The sequence below is a fragment of the Brassica napus genome, chromosome A5 (assembly GCF_020379485.1).
Source record: "Brassica napus cultivar Da-Ae chromosome A5, Da-Ae, whole genome shotgun sequence".
NCBI classification, from domain to species: Eukaryota; Viridiplantae; Streptophyta; class Magnoliopsida; order Brassicales; family Brassicaceae; genus Brassica; species Brassica napus.
The window spans coordinates 22,332,843-22,351,997 of record NC_063438.1 but is presented as its reverse complement, the minus strand read 5'-3'; the positions used below and the strand labels follow the sequence as shown (position 1 = coordinate 22,351,997).

Below are 19,155 nucleotides of genomic sequence, written 5' to 3'. Positions count from 1 at the left end.
ATCCACATATATATATATATATATATGTAATTTTTTTAAAAAAATTTGGACTAAAATTATATGATTTAATTTTGAAATAAAACATTTATTCATTTATAATAATTTTGAAATGATTTTATATTAAAACTGTAAAAATACTCATAAATTATGTTTACAAAAAATATTATATTAATTACTTTTAATACTTCATAAATAATTGACACAATATGTTTTAATATGTGCTATATCTTTAATAAAAAATCTCAATGCATAAAGATAATTTATAGTTTTTTTGATATTTATATATTTATAATTCAATATTCATTACTATTATTTATTTATTTTATATAGATTAAAACTATGGTTTTATATTTTATTGATATATATTGTATTTTTTTTTTTAAATGGAAGCGTGATTCCAAAACGGAATCATAATCTTCCAACAGGGTTTTTAAAGAGAATATTTTAGAAACGTTTTGGAAACGAGATTCCGCAAGCTTCCACAAGGTTCTGATTCCGATTCCGGTTCCGAAGCGGGAAGCGGACGTCCGAAAAGCTTCCGTGCAACGTAGCATAAATCGCACTGCACGATGATGCACGTGCTTTTTGACCGCCTATATCCGGTGACGTAACCGGACAAACCTGCAGCTGCCTTTTCCACCAATAGCGAAGGAGAAAAAGGAATCTTTTACCTTTATTTTGTTTTACTTTAATTAATTCAAAGAAAAAGGTTCAAAATATAATTAAATAGTGCTGTTCACATGTCTCTCATGCGCGATGGTTAAAAAGAGAAAACGCGGTCTGTGTTGTTAACACGTTTTTTCATTTTTTTCCAACTTACAAAAAGAAAATCCTCTCTTTTGCTCCATCTTCCAAGTTCCAGCGACGCTTTGATCGTTTATTTCAGGTAGATATTTGTTTGATTCCGGCGTTTTTCAATCGCTCGTGGTTTGAGATCGATTAACATGGAGAGAGATTTTCTCGGGCTGGGTTCGAAAAATTCGCCGATCACTGTGAAAGAGGAAACAAGCGAAAGCTCCAGAGATTCAGGTTAATATTTTTTTCCCTTGATTGATTTTCAATCTTATCGATTTTATTGTGATTCCTTGATCAGTTATTTCGTTAGGAGCTAGTACTAGGTTGATATTTTATTTTCTTGCAAAACCTGGTTTTGTGGTCTGGTCGGGAACTGGATTGTCAGTTTGTCTCTTGGAGGGAGAACATTTTCATTCGCTTTCTCGAGAAATCGAACCGTGGAGTTTTTTTTTTTGTTTTTCAGGACATTAGTAGTATTTTTTTTACAGAACCGGTTTAACCACATGTTCTTAGAACCAGAACTAATCTCTAGCTTGATTTTTTTTTTTTGAAGAGACTAATAATTGAGATAAAAGGTGTAATTAATTAATTAGTTTCTTTTTTAAAAACGAATACGTAAAATGTTGGAAAAGAGTAGTTGAATGGAGGGGTACACAAATAATATTAAAATAGAAACGTAGAAGATTAATTATACAAAGAAAGTTCGAGTTGGATTATTTTATATAGTTGATTAAATATTGATTAGTGTGTTGATTAAGTGAAAAATTAAAATACTAATTGAAGGTACAATGAGAATGAATATTTTTCTCACCACGAGGAATAAAAATTGTGTCCACTTTGTTTTTTTATAAGGCAAAAACGTGCTATTCCATAAAGGTAGTGCATCAACATGTGCTGTGGAGTTAAAGTTGAATCTCTCTTTAATTATCAATTTAAAATAATCATTTAAATACACTAGTTTTTGTACTAGACTTTGGATAATTTTTTTAATTAGACATGGTTTCTAAGGTGGTTTTGTTGCCTCGTTGAATTTGTAAACAGTATCAGTTTAAAAAAAATGATTAATTATAATTACAAATTTTTTAATTATAATTATATTGTCAACTGTATCAGATAATTATAGTATCAGATTCTTTTACTTGGTCTTTACTTTTGGATTTGGTGTTGAATTAATCATCTGTTGGTTATGTATGAACTTGAAGACATTTATAGTTTACAGTTACCACTCCATGTCTGACTTTAAAGTTTTATTTTTGCAGCTCCCAATAGAGGAATGAACTGGTCATTCTCAAAGAAAGGCTCTGCTGCTTCTTCTCAGTTTCTATCTTTCAGGCCATCTCAAGATGACAGACATAGAAAGCCTGGAAACTATCATCTCCCACACTCTGGTTCATTCATGCCATCATCAGTAGCAGATGTTTATGATTCTAACCGGAACACTCCATACAGTTCTGTACAGGTACTTTTCATTAAGACCTATGTTAACCCAATTATCAGGTTGATTGTGCATTATGGACCCATGTTTACCCTTTTACCTGTTAGGTAGTTTCTGTTGTGGTTCCACATTGATGAACACTTTTATTTGTAGTTTATGACAACTAGTTTCTAAATCTAGTCTTGGTTTTAATTCATTTGTGGTTTAAACTAAGCTTCTCATTTATGACTTGTTGCTTTCAGGGAGCCAGGATGTTCCCTAATTCCCATCAACAGCAAGAATCTATCACAGTTTCCATGGCCAGGCCGGGTCTCCAGTCTCATTATCCACCAGGAGGAAAAAGCTTCATGAGCAATGGCATAAACTCACAACCTTTTGTAGGAGTTCCTATCATGGCACCTCCAATCTCAGTCCTTCCTGCTCCAGGTTCCATTGTAGGGACAACTGATATTAGGTACACTCACTGCTTCTATCTATTTCTTTTTTTAGTCATAATATCATGTATTGTAGTGCTGACTCAAAACTTCTTCTTTTGCCAGATCTTCTTCCAAGCCATTAGGATCACCAGCTCAGTTGACCGTCTTTTATGCCGGTTCAGTTTGTGTTTATGATGACATATCTCCTGATAAGGTATCTTAGATCACTTTCTCCCATTTATGCGTCTCTTATCTTTTATGATACTCATTTGCTTAATAATATCATTCCTTCATCACAGGCCAAGGCGATAATGTTGCTAGCTGGAAACGGTTCCTCTATGCCTCAAGCCTTCTCACCACCTCAAACTCATCAACAGGTGGTCCATCATGCTCGTGCATCTGTTGATTCTTCAGCTATGCCTCCTAGCTTCATGCCTACAGTCTCTTATCTTAGCCCTGAAGCTGGAAGTAGCACAAATGTACTCGGAGCAAGAGGCTTTGCATCAACATACCATAACAACCAAACTAATGCATCTACTGTAAAGCCTCAAACAGGTAAAATCAAGTCTTACACCTGATGCTAAACTCGCCTACTTTATGGATGTAGCTTCAATGTTGTTCTGTTTTGTATGCAGTGGCTTTACCTCAGGCTCGCAAAGCATCTCTGGCTAGGTTTTTAGAGAAACGCAAAGAAAGGTACACACAACCGTTCTTTACCGAATAAAACTGATTAACTGTTTCTTGAAATAACTCTTTTCACTGTTGGTTGTTGCAGGGTCACAAGTGTATCGCCATATTGCTTGGACAAGAAGTCACCAACAGACTGTCGTACGCCAATATCTGAATGCATAAGTTCGTCATTCAGCTCTGCAACCTAAATCTCATTTGCAGTAATACATACTGCTTCAGACCACTCCAGGACCATGTTTTTATTTCGATGGTGAATTTTTCAGTTCTTTTTTTTTTTTTGTTCTGTTACAGAATTTTCCTTTTGCGCTGGCTACACTTGAGCTTCTTCTTAGCTTATATACTATAGTGTAACTCTTTCTTCTCTCGCTACATTGAGTTTCTTTGTAGCTAGCTTATACTGTAGTATAGTGTATACTTCAGTTATGTCATTTTGGTCGAATGGAACTATGAGAGCAAATTGAATTTGTACTTTTGAATTTTGTAGAAAATGTTCGTTTCTTCTCTTTAGATCAGAGATGCTAGTGTTGAATGCTCGCTCACACCAGGTTGTTCATATCAATCGATGTAATTGACCATGTATACTGCATACCTTCCTTTGATGCATTTTTCATGAAATGATGAGATTTTAGAAAGAAACATAGTGGTCGCCAAGAAGCAAAGTCAAAAAGTACACGATTTCATTCGAAACATATTTTTTTTGGATCAAACTCAAAAAAAAAAAAACATTTTATATTTACTTATTAATACATGCATTACTAATTAAAATATAATAATGATAAATTATTATTTATGTTTTCATTTGAATTTTTTAGGTATTATAATTTTACGTGAAAAATCATAATATAGATTTATAAAAAAACTCTATCGAACTGATATTTAATTTGAAACTAAAAAATGTATAAATTTATAGAGGTACAAGATTTATAAAAGTGATTGGATTAGTAGAGAAATCAGATTTTTGGTGTGTTGGTTAAATCAAGGAGAATACAAAACCGGTTCGACCGGGACATACCCGACCGGTTCTACCGACACGATACTCTCGAGGCACATCGAATCACTCTGTCCAACTCCACCTGCTAATCGCCACCGTACGATCGATCATAAGAAGCAGCTAAACTAATCATTCTCATAATCATAATCACTGCCGCTGCTCCAAGCTCTTCGTTCCGTTAAGGAGACGAACAATGATGGATGCGAATCAAGTAGCAGAGCTCCGAAGATTCATCGAGCAGCTGAAACTGAATCCTTCTCTCCTCCACGATCCTTCTCTGACTTTCTTCAAAGATTATCTCCGAAGGTCTTTCCTTTACTTCAAAGATTCACTTTTTCGTTACTCCATGACTTTTTCTAATCGATGTTTTTGTTGTCTCTCTCGTACAGTTTAGGAGCTCAAGTCCCTAAGATAGTGAAGACTGTAAGTTGTCTTTGTTGATTGATCAAAGTCCTCTTCTTGGCTTAACTACTGTATCTATATATTTATGTAAGTTCGTTTGTCTGAATGAATGTAGGAAAGAGATTATGAGGATACGGCTGAGACTAAACCCAGCTTCTCTCCTAGCTATGATGATGATGAAGTTACCGAGTCTGATGTTGATTTGGATGATTCTGATGTTGTTGAGCCAGACAATGAGCCTCCTCAACCGGTAAGCGGTGAAAGATTTGAGCTTTTGTTTTGTCTCTAATGCAAATCTTCCATGGTTGTTTGATTTTTGTTTCTTTAGATGGGAGATTCTACAGCTGAAGTGACGGATGAAGATAGGGATGCTGCTCAGTTAGAGAAGAGCAAAGCTATGGAGGCAATCTCTCAAGGTACTTTCACTCTTAACCTTTTTTTTTTTAGCTCATGGGCTTTCGTTAATGCTTTGATTGGTATCCAGGAAAGTTCGACGAAGGTATTGATTATCTAACAAAGGCCATCATGTTAAACCCCTCTTCAGCTATTCTCTACGCCACTAGAGGTGAGTGACTTTATTTTACTCTCTTTCCGACCAAAGGTGGGTGATATTCTGAATGTTTGTAGTTGTTGTTGTTCCGCAGCTACTGTGTTTCTAGCAGTCAAGAAGCCAAATGCTGCAGTCCGGGATGCGGACATGGCTTTACAGGTGAGCATTTACTTGAGTCGCATTAAACTTTGTTTAGTTTGTGCAGAAGATGAATTCGAAAAGCAAGTTTATGTCTTAATAGTTTTTTTTTATAGTTTTCTCCTATAACTAGCTGAAGCAGTTTAATTTGGTGTTTAGTTCAACCCTGATTCAGCTAAGGGGTACAAAGCAAGAGGTATGGCTAGGGCCATGTTAGGCCAATGGGAAGAAGCTGCGGCTGATCTTCATGTAGCGTCAAAATTAGATTACGATGAGGAGATTGGGTCGGCACTTAAGAAGGTAACTGTGGAAAGGAAACCTCTCTTACCTTTGTTGATATCACTGTACAAGCACAGCCTCATAGCCTCATAATGAAGTTTAGTAAAGCTTAAGGTTTTGTTAATGTATATACTTCACAGGTTGAGCCCAATGCAAAGAGAATCGAAGAACACCGCAGGAAATATCAACGTCTGAGGAAAGAAAAGGAGCTTCAAAGGGCTGAACGTGAGAGAAGAGAACAGCAAGAAGCCCAGGTCAGACCCACCCATAACCAAAACCATGATTAGTGATTCGTATATAATGCCAAAAAACACATCGGCTTTGTTATCTTCTCCTTGCGAGAGTAACAATATAACGTCTTTTTGACATTATCCACTTCATGTCATATCAAACATCTCATGCTCATTGATTTACTTCTACTTATTCTTGAATCCTATAAATGCAGGAGCGAGAAGCTTTGTCTGCACTTAAAGACGGTAAACATTCTATCCATCTCTTTCAGAGGTTCTCTACTTCATTATCTTACTGCAAATGAACTACTTATGTGTCGGAACATTTATCTGTAAGTCTTGTCCTAGTTAACTGTCTGCACTCAGTAAGATCAAAGCGCAATAAGTTCTAATTAGTCACTAATTCCAGATGATTAGGCCACTAACCAGCTTGCTTAAGATTGCTTAATGCTTACCCCGTTCCTCCAGTTTAATTAGCATTGGTTCCCTGATTAATCATATAAATCCAGACCAGAACCATAACATCCCAAGAAAAGAAAAATTTAGGGGAATAATTATTGGAAATCCTGGTGTATTTACACCTCAGTAGCGTTGTGTTTCTATTGGATACTGCTAGTTCCTCACGATTTTATATGCTGATCACAAGTATGAGACTCAGTGAGAAAAGCAATTTGCATTTATCTTGAATTTTCGTTATCCTTACAGACTTTGATTTGTAGCTGATGTAAAGCCAAAACATAATTTTATAAAAGCCAAATTTTTGTTTCTCATTTAATGATACAGGACAAGTGATTAGCATCCACTCTACGAGCGAGCTAGAAGGAAAGACAAAGGCTGCAAAGAAGGCATCGCGTCTGCTAATCATGTACTTCACAGCAACATGGTGTGGACCATGCCGTTACATGTCGCCTGTGTACACAAACCTGGCCACGCAACACCCGAAAGTCGTCTTCTTGAAAGTTGACATAGACGAGGCCAATGACGTGGCTGCTGCTTGGAACATAAGCAGCGTCCCGACCTTTTGCTTCATCAGAGATGGCAAACAGGTAGACAAAGTTGTGGGAGCTGATAAAGGTTCGCTTGAGAAGAAGATTGCACAGCACTCTTCTTCTAACTAATGGTATGGCTCGTTTCAGTCTTCTCCCATTGCTGAAGAGCTGATGGTGAATCTTTGCAACAAAACTGTTGTACCATAATTTTTAAGTATTTGTAACCATGTTTACATGTGTTTTCTTTTCCTTGGTGTTTCATTGGCATTGTGATGGTTCAGGGTTATGTTATGTGTCTCAAAATTAAAATGTCATATTTGAATAAAGAGCCGTGTTTCCTGTCTTCAGCGAAAGCTGATGAAGTGAAGAGTAAGGGGTGACTGGTGAGAAACTTAGGATGATGAACAATTTTTACTAATCAAATTTCAAACTCAGTAAAACTCTTGGTGAGATTGGTTCAGTCTCGGTTTAGCAAAAAGTTCTACTAATTTCTGATAGATTTGGGTTTTAGTTATATAAATGGGCTCAGCTTTAGGCCCAACACAAGAACCTTTAGCCTGTTATCTTCCGGATTTCAAGAACGAGAAGGTCAAATCCGATGGATGGGAATATGAGGCGGTTACCACCGTGGATGATCGCCGGCGCGTCATCCGGTGTAACAGCTACAAGCAATAGAACAGACGAGGGTGAAGTAAAACAGGAAGCAGAAGCTCCCAAGACCAAGAAGAAGCGTAAAACTCGAAGAGAGACAGATGACTCAGAGGAACCCAAAAAGGTGGAGATCAGGAGAAGAGGAAGAGTAGGTAGGAAAATCAAAGAAGAAGAGGCTAAGCCTAGTATTCGCGATGATGTTAAGAGTCCCGAGATTATTCAATCCGTGACTAGTCCAGAAGATGAGGAGGATCTCACGGTTGATGATTTGTTAAGCTTTGCTCAAGAGGTATGCCATAGTATATTACCAAGCCGGTTTTGCTATTAGTGAATTTGGTGTTTAATGTCCATTTATTTACTTCTGATTGAGTTCACAGTACGTCAAAGGTGAGGAAGAAGACCAGGCATTGTCAACATCTGAACCAATGGTGGTTGATGTCAATGATGGATCAAACATGAAAGCTTCTCGAGGAGAAACAAATGGAACCAGAGATCCAACATCAGATGACATGATCAGTTTGCTGTTGGGTCCTTTTTTCAATACTCGAAAATAATTAGAACTTGGATTGAATTAGAGAATTGTGTACATGTTTATTCTTTTTGAGATTTTGGTTTGATTTTCCGGTATATATGATAAGAAACAATACTAAAACTTGAAGTGCAGTAAAACAAAATCAGTTCGTAGGTACCTGCTCTGGAGCAGGGAAGAAGTGAATCTCTCTGATACCAACCCTTATCTCTTTGTGAGCAAGTATTCTAAATTTCCAACCATAACAGCATCGATAGCATCTTGTTTTCACAATGCTTTTGAGACTACATAAAATTACAATATGAAACAGAGCTTATAACCATTTATACAACACCAATATATCCTTGAAAATTAACTGAATATAAAATACATCAATTTTTTTGAAGAACAAAAAAAAAATTGAGACTTCGGATAAGATCAGTCTCACACGATCAATCTGCTGTGTTGTCAATGTGGTCTTTCCTTTTCGGCCTGCTCAAATCACTGTAATAATTCTCTAGGGCGGTGGACTTTTCTTGGCAGCATTAGAAATAAAAGGCAAACTTTTTACCTTAATACCGGCGGGATCCCTTTCCTAATCAACCTATTCAACGTGGTCGGAGAAATTAGAGAGCAGGAGATACGTTTCAGAAGCTATACACCGATACGACTCTAGATTAGCTTTATTGTATCTTCTTGTGTAACAAACTAATCCAACACTGATACGACTGGATCAAACCTTAAACCCATGGATTAACATTTCGACCAACTGCAAGTAATAGTCAAACAGTACATATGAGTGACATGAGTTAGTATAGTTTATCGTTATTGGTTCTGGTGTTTCAAAAAAAAAATTGTTCCTAAAGAAAAAAAGATTGTTATTGGTTCTTACCTTTGTCCCTATTTGAGATAGTTTCCTTTAATTTCCTTTCCTGAAGCTTTGGTATTGACGATTGTGTTGAATCTGCAAAAAAAAAACTAACTCTTGAGTGGCGTTAGTGATTAAATGTGGATCCGTCGTATTCATAATCTGACCGGAGAATGCAAAGCGGCGTCGTAGGAGGAGACTGCAGACTCGAGGAAGAAAGAAAAACTCATGGTTTATGAGACCATGATAAGCTGATTTAAAGCTTCAGATCGGCAGACGTTTTGGAAAGATCGACAGATGAAAAAAAGCCCAAACCTAAACCAAACAAAACCCACACACCTAAGTCCATTCTAAACAAATTTTAAGCCCATATCCAAAAATGAAATGTTTTGATTGGTTGAATATTTTTGATGACGTGGACAGCTTAGAATTTGAGGGTATTCCCCTTTTAGTATTGTATTGATTGACAAATTATCATAAGAAATGTATAAATGCACCATTAATTTTAAGTCAAGTTTCTGTGTTCTTGTGATATACGTACAAACAAATTTTTAGTGTTAAAATCATTCTAAAAATTTTCATCATGGAGCCAAAACAAAAATTTTTAAACTAAAATTGGAGCCAAACTTAAAATAAATCATGATTATATATTGACTGAGCACAGTCAAGCGGATCACAATTTCCCTGATGAATTATAATTTTGATCTAAATCTTCCATTTACAAGTAATGAAAGTGAGTTTTTGTTTGATCTAAATAAAACTCCTACTGATGAAGAAATAGTTGTATTCAATAATGAAGATGATGTTGCTAATGCGATCGATGAAATTGTCTCCAACGATTGTTTTAGCAAAACAGATTCAGGTAAATTTTTCCATTCTACGGAGTAATTCTTTTTCTCAACATTTTGCTGTTCTAATAACGATCAATAGTGTTAAATAAGATTTGACTTTTAGTTATATTTGTGATTTCTGTACACAATTTTGCATAGACTAGTCAACAAAGGCTGCTATTTTTGTTTGTTTGTGATGTGTATGTTCAATTTGATTTAAAATTACTCCAGACATTTATTTCTACTTGTCTCTATAGTTTTCTTAATACGGAGTATATGAATGAAAGTTGTGTATGTTTATATGAACAAATATACATGTGTCGTTCTTTTAGGTCAGTCTTGCAAATATTTTTTGGCTAACCATTTCTATTTTTATATTAATATGTAGAGATTGATGATCAAACAGAGCTTCCAAACAGAAAAATGTTGAATATCTCCAACCCAGAAAGATGGGCAATATATAATGCTTTGTTGGAGAGAAGTCAAAATGGAGAACTAGAGAAAAATACTACACGGGAAGTTTCTGATTTGTTTATGGTACCTATCCGAACGGTGCAAAGGATCTGGAAACAGACTAAAGACACTTCAAATGATGAAGAAGTCAATGTATCACACAAAAAAACCGGACGCTGTGGTCGTAAGAAAATCCAACTTGATTTGAATCAAGTTATGGAAATTCCGTTGCGCAAGAGAACGTCACTACGGTCGCTTTCAATGGGTTTGGGCATTGCTACTTCGACATTACATAAACGTGTCAAGGAAGGTACGATTCGACGTCATACTAATGCTATCAAACCAAGTTTATCGGATGAGAATATAAGAGCTAGATTGAAGTTCTGTTTGTCTATGTTGGAAAAGGACTCTCTGGTTCATGAACCAAAATTCATTGATATGTACAGTATTGTACATATCGACGAAAAATGGTTTTACATGACAAAGCAAACAGAGAAGTATTATTTACTTCCAGAGGAAGAGGTGCCTCATAGAACTTGTCAAAGTAAGAACTTCATTACGAAAGTTATGTTTTTAGCAGCGATGGCTCGGCCAAGATTTGATGATGAAGGGAATGAGACATTTTCTGGAAAAATAGGAGTATTTCCTTTTGTCACCCTCCAACCAGCTCAAAGACGAAGTAAGAACAGAGATGCTGGAACTTTGGAGCTAAAAGCATTAACCTCCGTCAAAAGAAAAGATATAAAAGCGTATTTGATTGAAAAGATTATTCCGGTAATCCATGAACGATGGCCAATTGAAGATCGGGGGAAGACTATATTCATTCAACAAGACAACGCACGGACACACGTTGAATGCGATGACAAAGAGTTTCAAGAAGCTGCGTCTAAAAACGGTTTTGATATACGTCTAATGTGCCAGCCTCCAAAATCACCCGATCTAATTTTAGATCTTGGTTTTTTCAGTGCGATCCAATCACTACAATACCAAGCATGTCCGACTACTGTAGAAGATCTTGTGCATGCCGTGGAAGATTCTTATGAAGAATACTCTTCCGAGAAGGTAAATTATATTTTTTTGACTCTTCAGACTTGCATGAAAGAGATCATGAAAGTTGGAGGGAAAAATAACTATCAAATTCCACATATGAAAAAAGCTGCGCTCGATAGAGAAGGTCGCCTTCCTCTTCAAATAAGCTGTGATGTTTCACTAGTCCAAAGTGTAATGGATACACTAGCTTCATCTTCATGAGTTAGTTATTTAAAATTGTTGAACTATCGTTGGAGTCTTTTTGTTTGTTCAGATTTCTTGTAGTTTTATTATTTATTAATGTTTTCAAATGAATAAATTTTTGTTATTTTTTTTATTAACATAAAATTGTTTTGTGAATAATAACAACGACAAGACCAAAAAGTAGAGCAAAATGATTAACAGAAAATGTAGAATTGTGAAATTATATTTCACATCTTATATATTAAAACAGAAGTCACAACCTTGATTCATGTGTGATTTTTTAAAAAAATGGACCTAATGGACCTATTCATAGAAATTCATATTACATTTTAGTTCAGACTAATAATAAATAAAAATTTTAAAATATTTTAATCATAATATCTTTTGATATCTTTTCATTTTAAATATAAATATATTTATTTTAAAATTCTAACAAATCTGTTTAAAAAGATTTTTACAAGATCTTCATTTTCAAAATTATATTTAAATATTTTTGCTAATTTCGAAATTAGTTTAAAATATTATTATACATTAATATATTCAGTTATATAAAATTAATAATAAAAAATGTATAATATTTTATTTATTATATAATCATAATCAATCATATTAAAATAAAATTATTATATTGAGCTAAATATAATAAAATTGTATTAAATTTATATATTTATATATTTTATTTTCGTAATTATAAAATATTTATGTTCAAAAATAAAATCTAATATGTTGGTAAGATGGGTTAACATTATCAAACTATATAATACATGTATAAAAATTAACATATATTTCTTTAAAGTTAATAATATAAAATCTTTGTAACTACTTTAATCATAATATATTTTCATTTTAAATATAATATATATTTATATATTATATTTTAAAAATTCTAATAAATCTGTGTAAAAATGTTTAAAATATAACTTAATGTATTTTAAGTTATCGTTTAAAAATGAAAATAAATAAATTATATTCTATTTTATCTACTTTATAGTCATGATCATGTTAAAATATAATTATTATACTAAAATAAATATGATAAAATTATATTCAATTGATAAATTTATAAATTTTATTTTCATAAATATAAACTATTTATTTAAAATATAATATGATGATAGACCAGCTTAAAATTAACAAACTATATAATACATGTCTGAAAATTAACATATCTTAGACTTTTATATATACAATAATAAATTATCTAAAATGAATAAGCATAAAAATATTGGTAAAAAAAAATCCAGTTTTGAAAGACGGATCAGAATTTAGCATAAATTAAATACAAAATAATTTTTAAATATATTTTCTCATTAATATATTAATTTTCTTAATAACTAAATGCAAATACAATAAGATAATATATAATAAGAAGTGGTATACATACGATTTAAACAATTAATTAATTATAACATGTAAATTATAAAATTATTGTATTTGAAATAGTTATATAAATATTTAAGTATATGATTAACATTAAAAATATATACCACTTATGTTCTAAAACAATAATTTATATATAGAAAAATGAAAACAAACACCTGTGCGGTTGCACGGATCAAAATTTAGTCTATACTATTAAAAGGGAAGGAGTCCCAAAAAATCTACTTATAAAAGGTTGTTGGACCTATTTACTAGACTTCACTATTTTTTTGGTCTCACCTTATATTTCTCTAACTATACAATAATCAATTACCTTATATTTCGCTAACTATAAGATAATCAATCCTCTTATGTATTACTCAATTTACTATGATATACCAAAGATTTATACATCAATATTATTAATTCAGAATCATTACTATATTTTGCCTCTATTTTTTCTTGGAATATTACTTTCGTGGCACTATACCTATTTAAAAAAAAAACAGATTATTTTATAACTGATTTAATAATCATACAATCCACGATCATTTTTCTTTAACAACAACAGTTACTATAAAAACATTTAGATTTATTGGTAACTAAAATCTGAACAATACCATATTTTTAATTCATATTAAATGTTTTATGACCCAAACTAACATAAAAACATGATGCAAGTACGGTTAACAGAAAGTTAAAAACATGATACCATTCGACGGTCAAAACATATTAACTTCCAATTACGATACTAACTTCACAATACAACAAAAAGCTTAATTATATTTCAAAATTATAGCTTTTTCCTTAAAAACCTTTCTAGGTTATTTTTGTGATGGAAATCTTTTACAACTGGGTTTATTAGGAGAAAAAGTTTTGTATAAATATTTTCTCAGGAAATTATAGCATTTTAGAATTTTTTTATGTTTAAATAAAATATTTTATTTATTTTTTAACATTTATAGTTAACAAAACTATACTCAACTTAATAATAATTTTATTTCTAAAACTCGAAAATTTAATCTTAAAATAGTCATTATAAAACCTATAAACTAGAATGTATAACATAAAAACAATGTAGTTTATTCAATTTTATATCTTAGTAAAATTTATATGAGAAATTTAATCAAATTTTGTAAAATATTATCATGTTATTTTAGTTTTTACCATGTCATCTGCTATAGATCACGAGTTAATAGGAGTTTTAGATTTTAAAGGATTTTAAATAATGTATTTTTTTATTAAATTGAAACTAGATTATATACGGTGACTGCATTTACTGGTTTGACTGTAGATACCAGTTATTGGTGTTTTGGTTCCTTTGAAAAATTAGACTGAATAATGAGGACTTATTAAGATATTTTTTTAAATATTTGAAAAAATGTTTGAGTAATTTGTTTTTATTGAATAATTCAGCTTATAAATAGTATATTTAAGATATTTGGTTATTTAGAAATTACATATAATTAATATTTGTAGGTATATAATTTGTATTTTAAAAATTCAGGTATCTATTTATCTTGGTTCTAGAGATATATGATATGTTCGGTTATTTATAAATTTTGGTTCAGGTTTGGTTTCATTTTTTCAATTTGGTATGGGTTGATTATTCGGTTCCGAATAATATGTCCAAACTTATAAACTATCTTATATAAAAATTTATATTAAAAATTATAAAATTCAAAAAATAAATCCGCGCTTTCTAAGCGCTGATCAAAATCTAGTATTTATTCTTACGGAATTACTGGAACAATAGAATAAAATCTAGATTTAAAAAAAATGTGGGAGATAAATCTTCAATATTTCTAGTATGACTTCTTCAGTTGCTATGTCAGGGTGAAGCTCCCCTTCATCATAGAAGAACAACTTATTCAAATCGAAGTCGCGTTTGACACGGTAGAAAATCTTGTAAACCGGCAGATCATCTTTATCTTTAGTCTCCTCTTTCTCTTTAGTATCTTTTTTTCTCGTTGATCTCTTCAGTTTTCATTTTTTTTAGTATAAACTTAGTGGAGAGAATAAAACTACCAGATGGATTATATAGTGGAGAGATGAAGTTTTATGATTAATTTGTGTGTTTACTCAGTTGACTGGAAATGTGCACTTCTTGTAAAAGGTGTCGATTACGAGTTAATTTCAATGAAACTTGAACTTGTTGACTAAAAAATTATGTGAAATGCGTAAGGGTAGAAGAAGTCTTTTATTGATATATTATGCATTGGTTTCAGGAAACGTCAAATATTTTGGTACAACAAAAAAGTCTAAAACGTCATGTATAAACGAACGGAGGGAGTATGTTTCATTTAATATTATATTTATAATTTACCCGCATGCAAACAAATATACAATTTAATTTTAATGGCCATCGCATATAAATTTATATTGATATACTAAAATTTCTAGCTATAATCCGTACTTTCTTACATATATTTTTTTTACTATGCCTTTAATTTTTATTATGTCTACATATTAAAAATTATAATACTTTAATAATCTCTTCGCTCCGTGCAGGGTGCGGATTATCACCTAGTTATTATTAAGAGAAAACTGCACATGAAATCTAAAGCTAAACATGTTATTTTATGAAGCACAAAATGTAGCGAGCACCGGAACTTAGGTGCACCCGTGTGCAGAGGATCAAAGCTCTGCAAATCTCTGGAGCCATTTCATTTCCGCTGTAGCAGACAAGTCGTCGTGGAGGCAAAAACCCTTTTACTTCACTTCTCCCCGGCGATCAAAAATCTTGACGAAGAAGAAGAAGATGGCGACATCTTTGTCTAAACTCCTAACCAGATCGAAAACTCACAGCCACATGTTCTCTGCCACAACCACTATCTCTACCTCCAATTCCATCCAGAGACAGTTCTCCGCCGTCGCCGACTCTTCTTTCTCCACCTCCGCCGCGATTGGAAGCCAAACGAGTCCCCCAGCTCCAACGCAAGGTATGTTAGTCAACCAACTATGTCTTCCAATGCTTGAGCTTGGAATCTAGAGATATTAAGAACCGTTTTTTAGTTTCAGACAACAAACGAGGGTCGAAGTGGACACAACTACTATTGTTCTTGCCTGGAGCGATTACCTTCGGCCTCGGTTCATGGCAAATCGTCAGAAGAGAGGAAAAGGTCGGTGTATCTTCTTCTTCTTCTTCACCTCTTTGGAATCAGTAAAGAGATCACCTTTATATATATTAGTGCTTTGCATTGAAGAGCTTCAGACCAATGCTTGTGGTTGTAGTGATGAGGACAGTAGTGAGATTTGTGTTGATCCTGGACACTCTCTTATTGAGTTTCTGATTAAACACGCACTGATCTATGTATAACCACTAAAGTTTTGTGCATTGCCATGTAGAGTAATTAATTTAGAACAAAACCTCAGATTCCAGCTAGAGTTTGTGTATTAGGTTAATGTTTGGCTCTTAGTAAGTCTTTCATGTAAAGTGATCTAATGGCACTCTTATAGACTCTGAATGCTTGAGCCCTAATCATACATTCTCATTGTTAGCTAGTGGCTACCGCTCCCATGTCTTGGTTTCTTTCCTTTTTATCTTCTAAAATGGTTGCTGAAGCTTGTACATTTTACTAATCGTTGGTGCTTTTGGCTTAGTAGAACCTAAAGCTTGATTCATTCCTTGTTAACGCAGATCAAAACACTGGAGTACCAACAACAACGGTTGAAAATGGAACCAATGAAGCTAAACGCGGACCATCCTCCTGATAAGAATCTGGATGCCTTGGAGTTTAGACGGGTTAGTTGCAAGGGCGTGTTTGACGAGCAAAAGTCTATCTATTTGGGCCCACGGTCTAGGTCCATATCAGGAGTAACTGAAAATGGGTACTATGTCATCACGCCTCTATTGCCAATCCCTGGTGACCTGGATAGGTGAGGGTAATGATCCTTTCTCCTTGCTTTTTCTTCTTTTTTGTAACCCCTTTGCCTATACTATTGAACATATCAGACTTTTGTGTCAACCGTATCAAAGTAAAAGTAGGGTCTTATCTTTCTGTATTCTCTGTTGGTTGTGAAATTATCGAAGTACTGTAGGATATAATAGGCCATTGGTTCTCTAGTCATACTCTCTATGAATGAAATACTAAGATCATTGTTATACGGCATCTTACTAATGGAGAGTTTGAGAATTAATTAGACATATATTATTTGTGTTTTGCTGAATTGTCACTTAAGCTTTGATTGCTAGTTTTAGTTCTAGCTTTCATCTTTTTGGCATTTCCTTAAGTTTGGATTGTTCTTCTCCCTTGTCAAACTAGCATGCAGTCGCCTATTCTTGTGAATCGTGGATGGGTTCCTCGTAGTTGGAGAGACAAGGCACAAGAATCTACCGAGTCAGACTCCGTTACAAATGATTCAACCATAGCTAAACCACTCCCCAGTGAGCAAAATTCATGGTGGAAATTTTGGTCTAAGACGCCAGTGATTCCCAAGGTTAGTCTTGTTCAGAAACTTGCTTTGATTCGCCTATTGAATTTTTAGCTATCTGCAAAGATTCGCTCTTTTTGTTTTGCGTCTTTTATCAAATCTCTTACATACGTTATGCCCTGTGAAAATTTAAATCTTGCAGGAGCATGTGTCCGCGGTTAAGCCTGTAGAAGTTGTTGGTGTGATCAGGGGAGGGGAGAACCCGAGCATATTTGTTCCGGCCAATGATCCAAGCACAGGACAGTGGTTCTACGTAGACGTTCCTGCAATGGCTCGTGCCATAGGTCTTCCTGAGGACACAATTTACGTAGAGGACGTTCATGAGGAGATAGATCGGAGTAGACCGTATCCTGTCCCGAAAGACATCAATACCTTGATCCGTAGTAAAGTCATGCCGCAGGACCATCTCAACTACTGTATAACATGGTAACTACAATACAGATACAAGAGCTGTTCTTGGTATTGTTAGTCTTTAATTGGTGTTATGGATTAATGAGAAAGAGATTGTGCTTGTGTGTAATGATGAACAGGTACTCTCTCTCGGCGGCTGTGACTTTCATGGCTTACAAGAGGCTCAAGCCAAAGGCTACCCGCAGATAAGCTTTTCTTTGATCAAATCAGGCCTCATTCTTTTTGTCACACCGAAATAAAAAAGTTATGATATTGTGATAGGTTTTCGTAGTTTTTCTTCTTCTGTGATGCGAAGAAAGGTCGAACTAGAAGCCATCAGCAAAACTTTATGTTAAATCTTTGTATTACTAATTAAAAAAAAACACCATTTGCTTGAAGTTAAAATTGCGGTTTATTAGTGTTTATTTGATTATATATATACTACTTTAGTTTGTCTTGGAAGACTAATGAACTCTTATTGTGTATGTTAATTTCTTTGAGTGTGACTGGATGTACCTTTTAGAGTAAATCTTTACTCTGCTATTAATTTTTACTCTGAAATCAATTTATTTTTGCCAATCAAGTGAAAAAAGTTTTCTGCCTATCTATACTATTATTTGCGAAGTAAATTTTTGGAATCGAGCTCTCACGTTAAAAGTTAGAGCGGTTAATATCTATAATATCCTTAATGAATTTTATATATAATTAATTATATAATCAAAAACGAATTTTTATTAATAATATTAACTTTTTTAAAAATAAGATAATTCTTATATATTGTGTTGTTATCTTAAAACATATTTTTCAATTATAAAATTTAAAAATAAACTATAAAACAATTATAATAAATTCAGTGGTTGAAGTCAATGTTATCTTTAATAAATTTTAATTAAACACATATATTTAATTATATTTTTGTCATATATATATGTTTGATTTAATTTTTTTGAAAACATAAATAATAAGTTATTATGCTGGTTTTTGAATTAATAAAAAATAAACTAATAAATATTTGTAAAACAATTAAGCCCGTATATGCGGGCAAGACACCTAGTTTATTCTGAAATTGGAGGAAAATTAATGAAGAGAAAAAGACTAGGATAGCACCAAACCAAGTTTTTGTTCCCAAAGTAGCACTCAAGACTCAAAGTCACAAAAATAGGTTTCATTAAAGAGGTAAATATACACTTATACCCTTTGGGTTAATTAATCCAAACCTTAGGGTTTAGAGTTAAGGGGTGGGGTTTTGGAATTAGGGTTTAAAATTTTATAAAAAATAAATACTAAAATAAAAATAAAAATTTTAGTTTCAAAAAGTATTTTTAAATTATAAAAAGAAAATTTGAAAAAAAAAAGTTTTAAAAAAAAAATTTCAAAATAAAAATTATAAAAATTTCGAATCTGAAAACATATAATCTGACACTATAAAATAAATTTTTTTATTTTTATTTTTTTATTTTTATTTTATTTTATTTTATTTATTTTTATTTATTTATTTAATTTCAAACCAAGGG

The 19,155-nt window shown here is 33.0% G+C and overlaps 4 protein-coding genes across 5 annotated transcripts; all 4 read left to right on the top strand.

Annotated features, from left to right (window-relative positions):
- Window positions 1-741: 741 nt before the first annotated feature.
- Window positions 742-3,843, top strand: LOC125608992 (protein TIFY 6B-like). Its single transcript, XM_048779682.1, has 7 exons — window positions 742-1,029; window positions 2,055-2,254; window positions 2,473-2,684; window positions 2,770-2,860; window positions 2,946-3,201; window positions 3,282-3,342; window positions 3,422-3,843. Exons 1-7 carry the CDS (start codon window positions 945-947, stop codon window positions 3,522-3,524), a joined length of 1,008 nt encoding a protein of 335 aa, XP_048635639.1. The 5' UTR covers window positions 742-944; the 3' UTR covers window positions 3,525-3,843.
- A 532-nt stretch (window positions 3,844-4,375) lies between these two features.
- LOC125608991 (TPR repeat-containing thioredoxin TDX-like) lies at window positions 4,376-7,258 on the top strand. Its single transcript, XM_048779681.1, has 10 exons — window positions 4,376-4,633; window positions 4,717-4,750; window positions 4,845-4,979; window positions 5,058-5,145; window positions 5,214-5,294; window positions 5,374-5,438; window positions 5,577-5,717; window positions 5,837-5,950; window positions 6,142-6,172; window positions 6,710-7,258. Exons 1-10 carry the CDS (start codon window positions 4,521-4,523, stop codon window positions 7,042-7,044), a joined length of 1,137 nt encoding a protein of 378 aa, XP_048635638.1. The 5' UTR covers window positions 4,376-4,520; the 3' UTR covers window positions 7,045-7,258.
- Window positions 7,259-7,424: 166 nt separating this feature from the next.
- On the top strand, window positions 7,425-8,270 carry LOC111215686. The gene is made up of 2 exons (XM_022719624.2): window positions 7,425-7,855; window positions 7,944-8,270. The coding sequence occupies exons 1-2, from the start codon at window positions 7,514-7,516 to the stop codon at window positions 8,118-8,120; spliced, it is 519 nt and encodes a 172-aa protein (XP_022575345.2). The 5' UTR covers window positions 7,425-7,513; the 3' UTR covers window positions 8,121-8,270.
- Window positions 8,271-15,406: 7,136 nt separating this feature from the next.
- Window positions 15,407-18,039, top strand: LOC111215684 (surfeit locus protein 1-like). 2 transcript variants are annotated; one of them, XM_022719621.2, is made up of 6 exons: window positions 15,407-15,759; window positions 15,833-15,939; window positions 16,458-16,696; window positions 17,083-17,257; window positions 17,394-17,677; window positions 17,782-18,039. In XM_022719621.2, exons 1-6 carry the CDS (start codon window positions 15,579-15,581, stop codon window positions 17,849-17,851), a joined length of 1,056 nt encoding a protein of 351 aa, XP_022575342.2. In that variant the 5' UTR covers window positions 15,407-15,578; the 3' UTR covers window positions 17,852-18,039. The 2 variants fall into 2 exon arrangements, with proteins under 2 accessions (XP_022575342.2, XP_022575343.2); XM_022719622.2 differs by having other exon boundaries at window positions 15,409-15,759; window positions 15,839-15,939.
- Window positions 18,040-19,155: the final 1,116 nt, after the last annotated feature.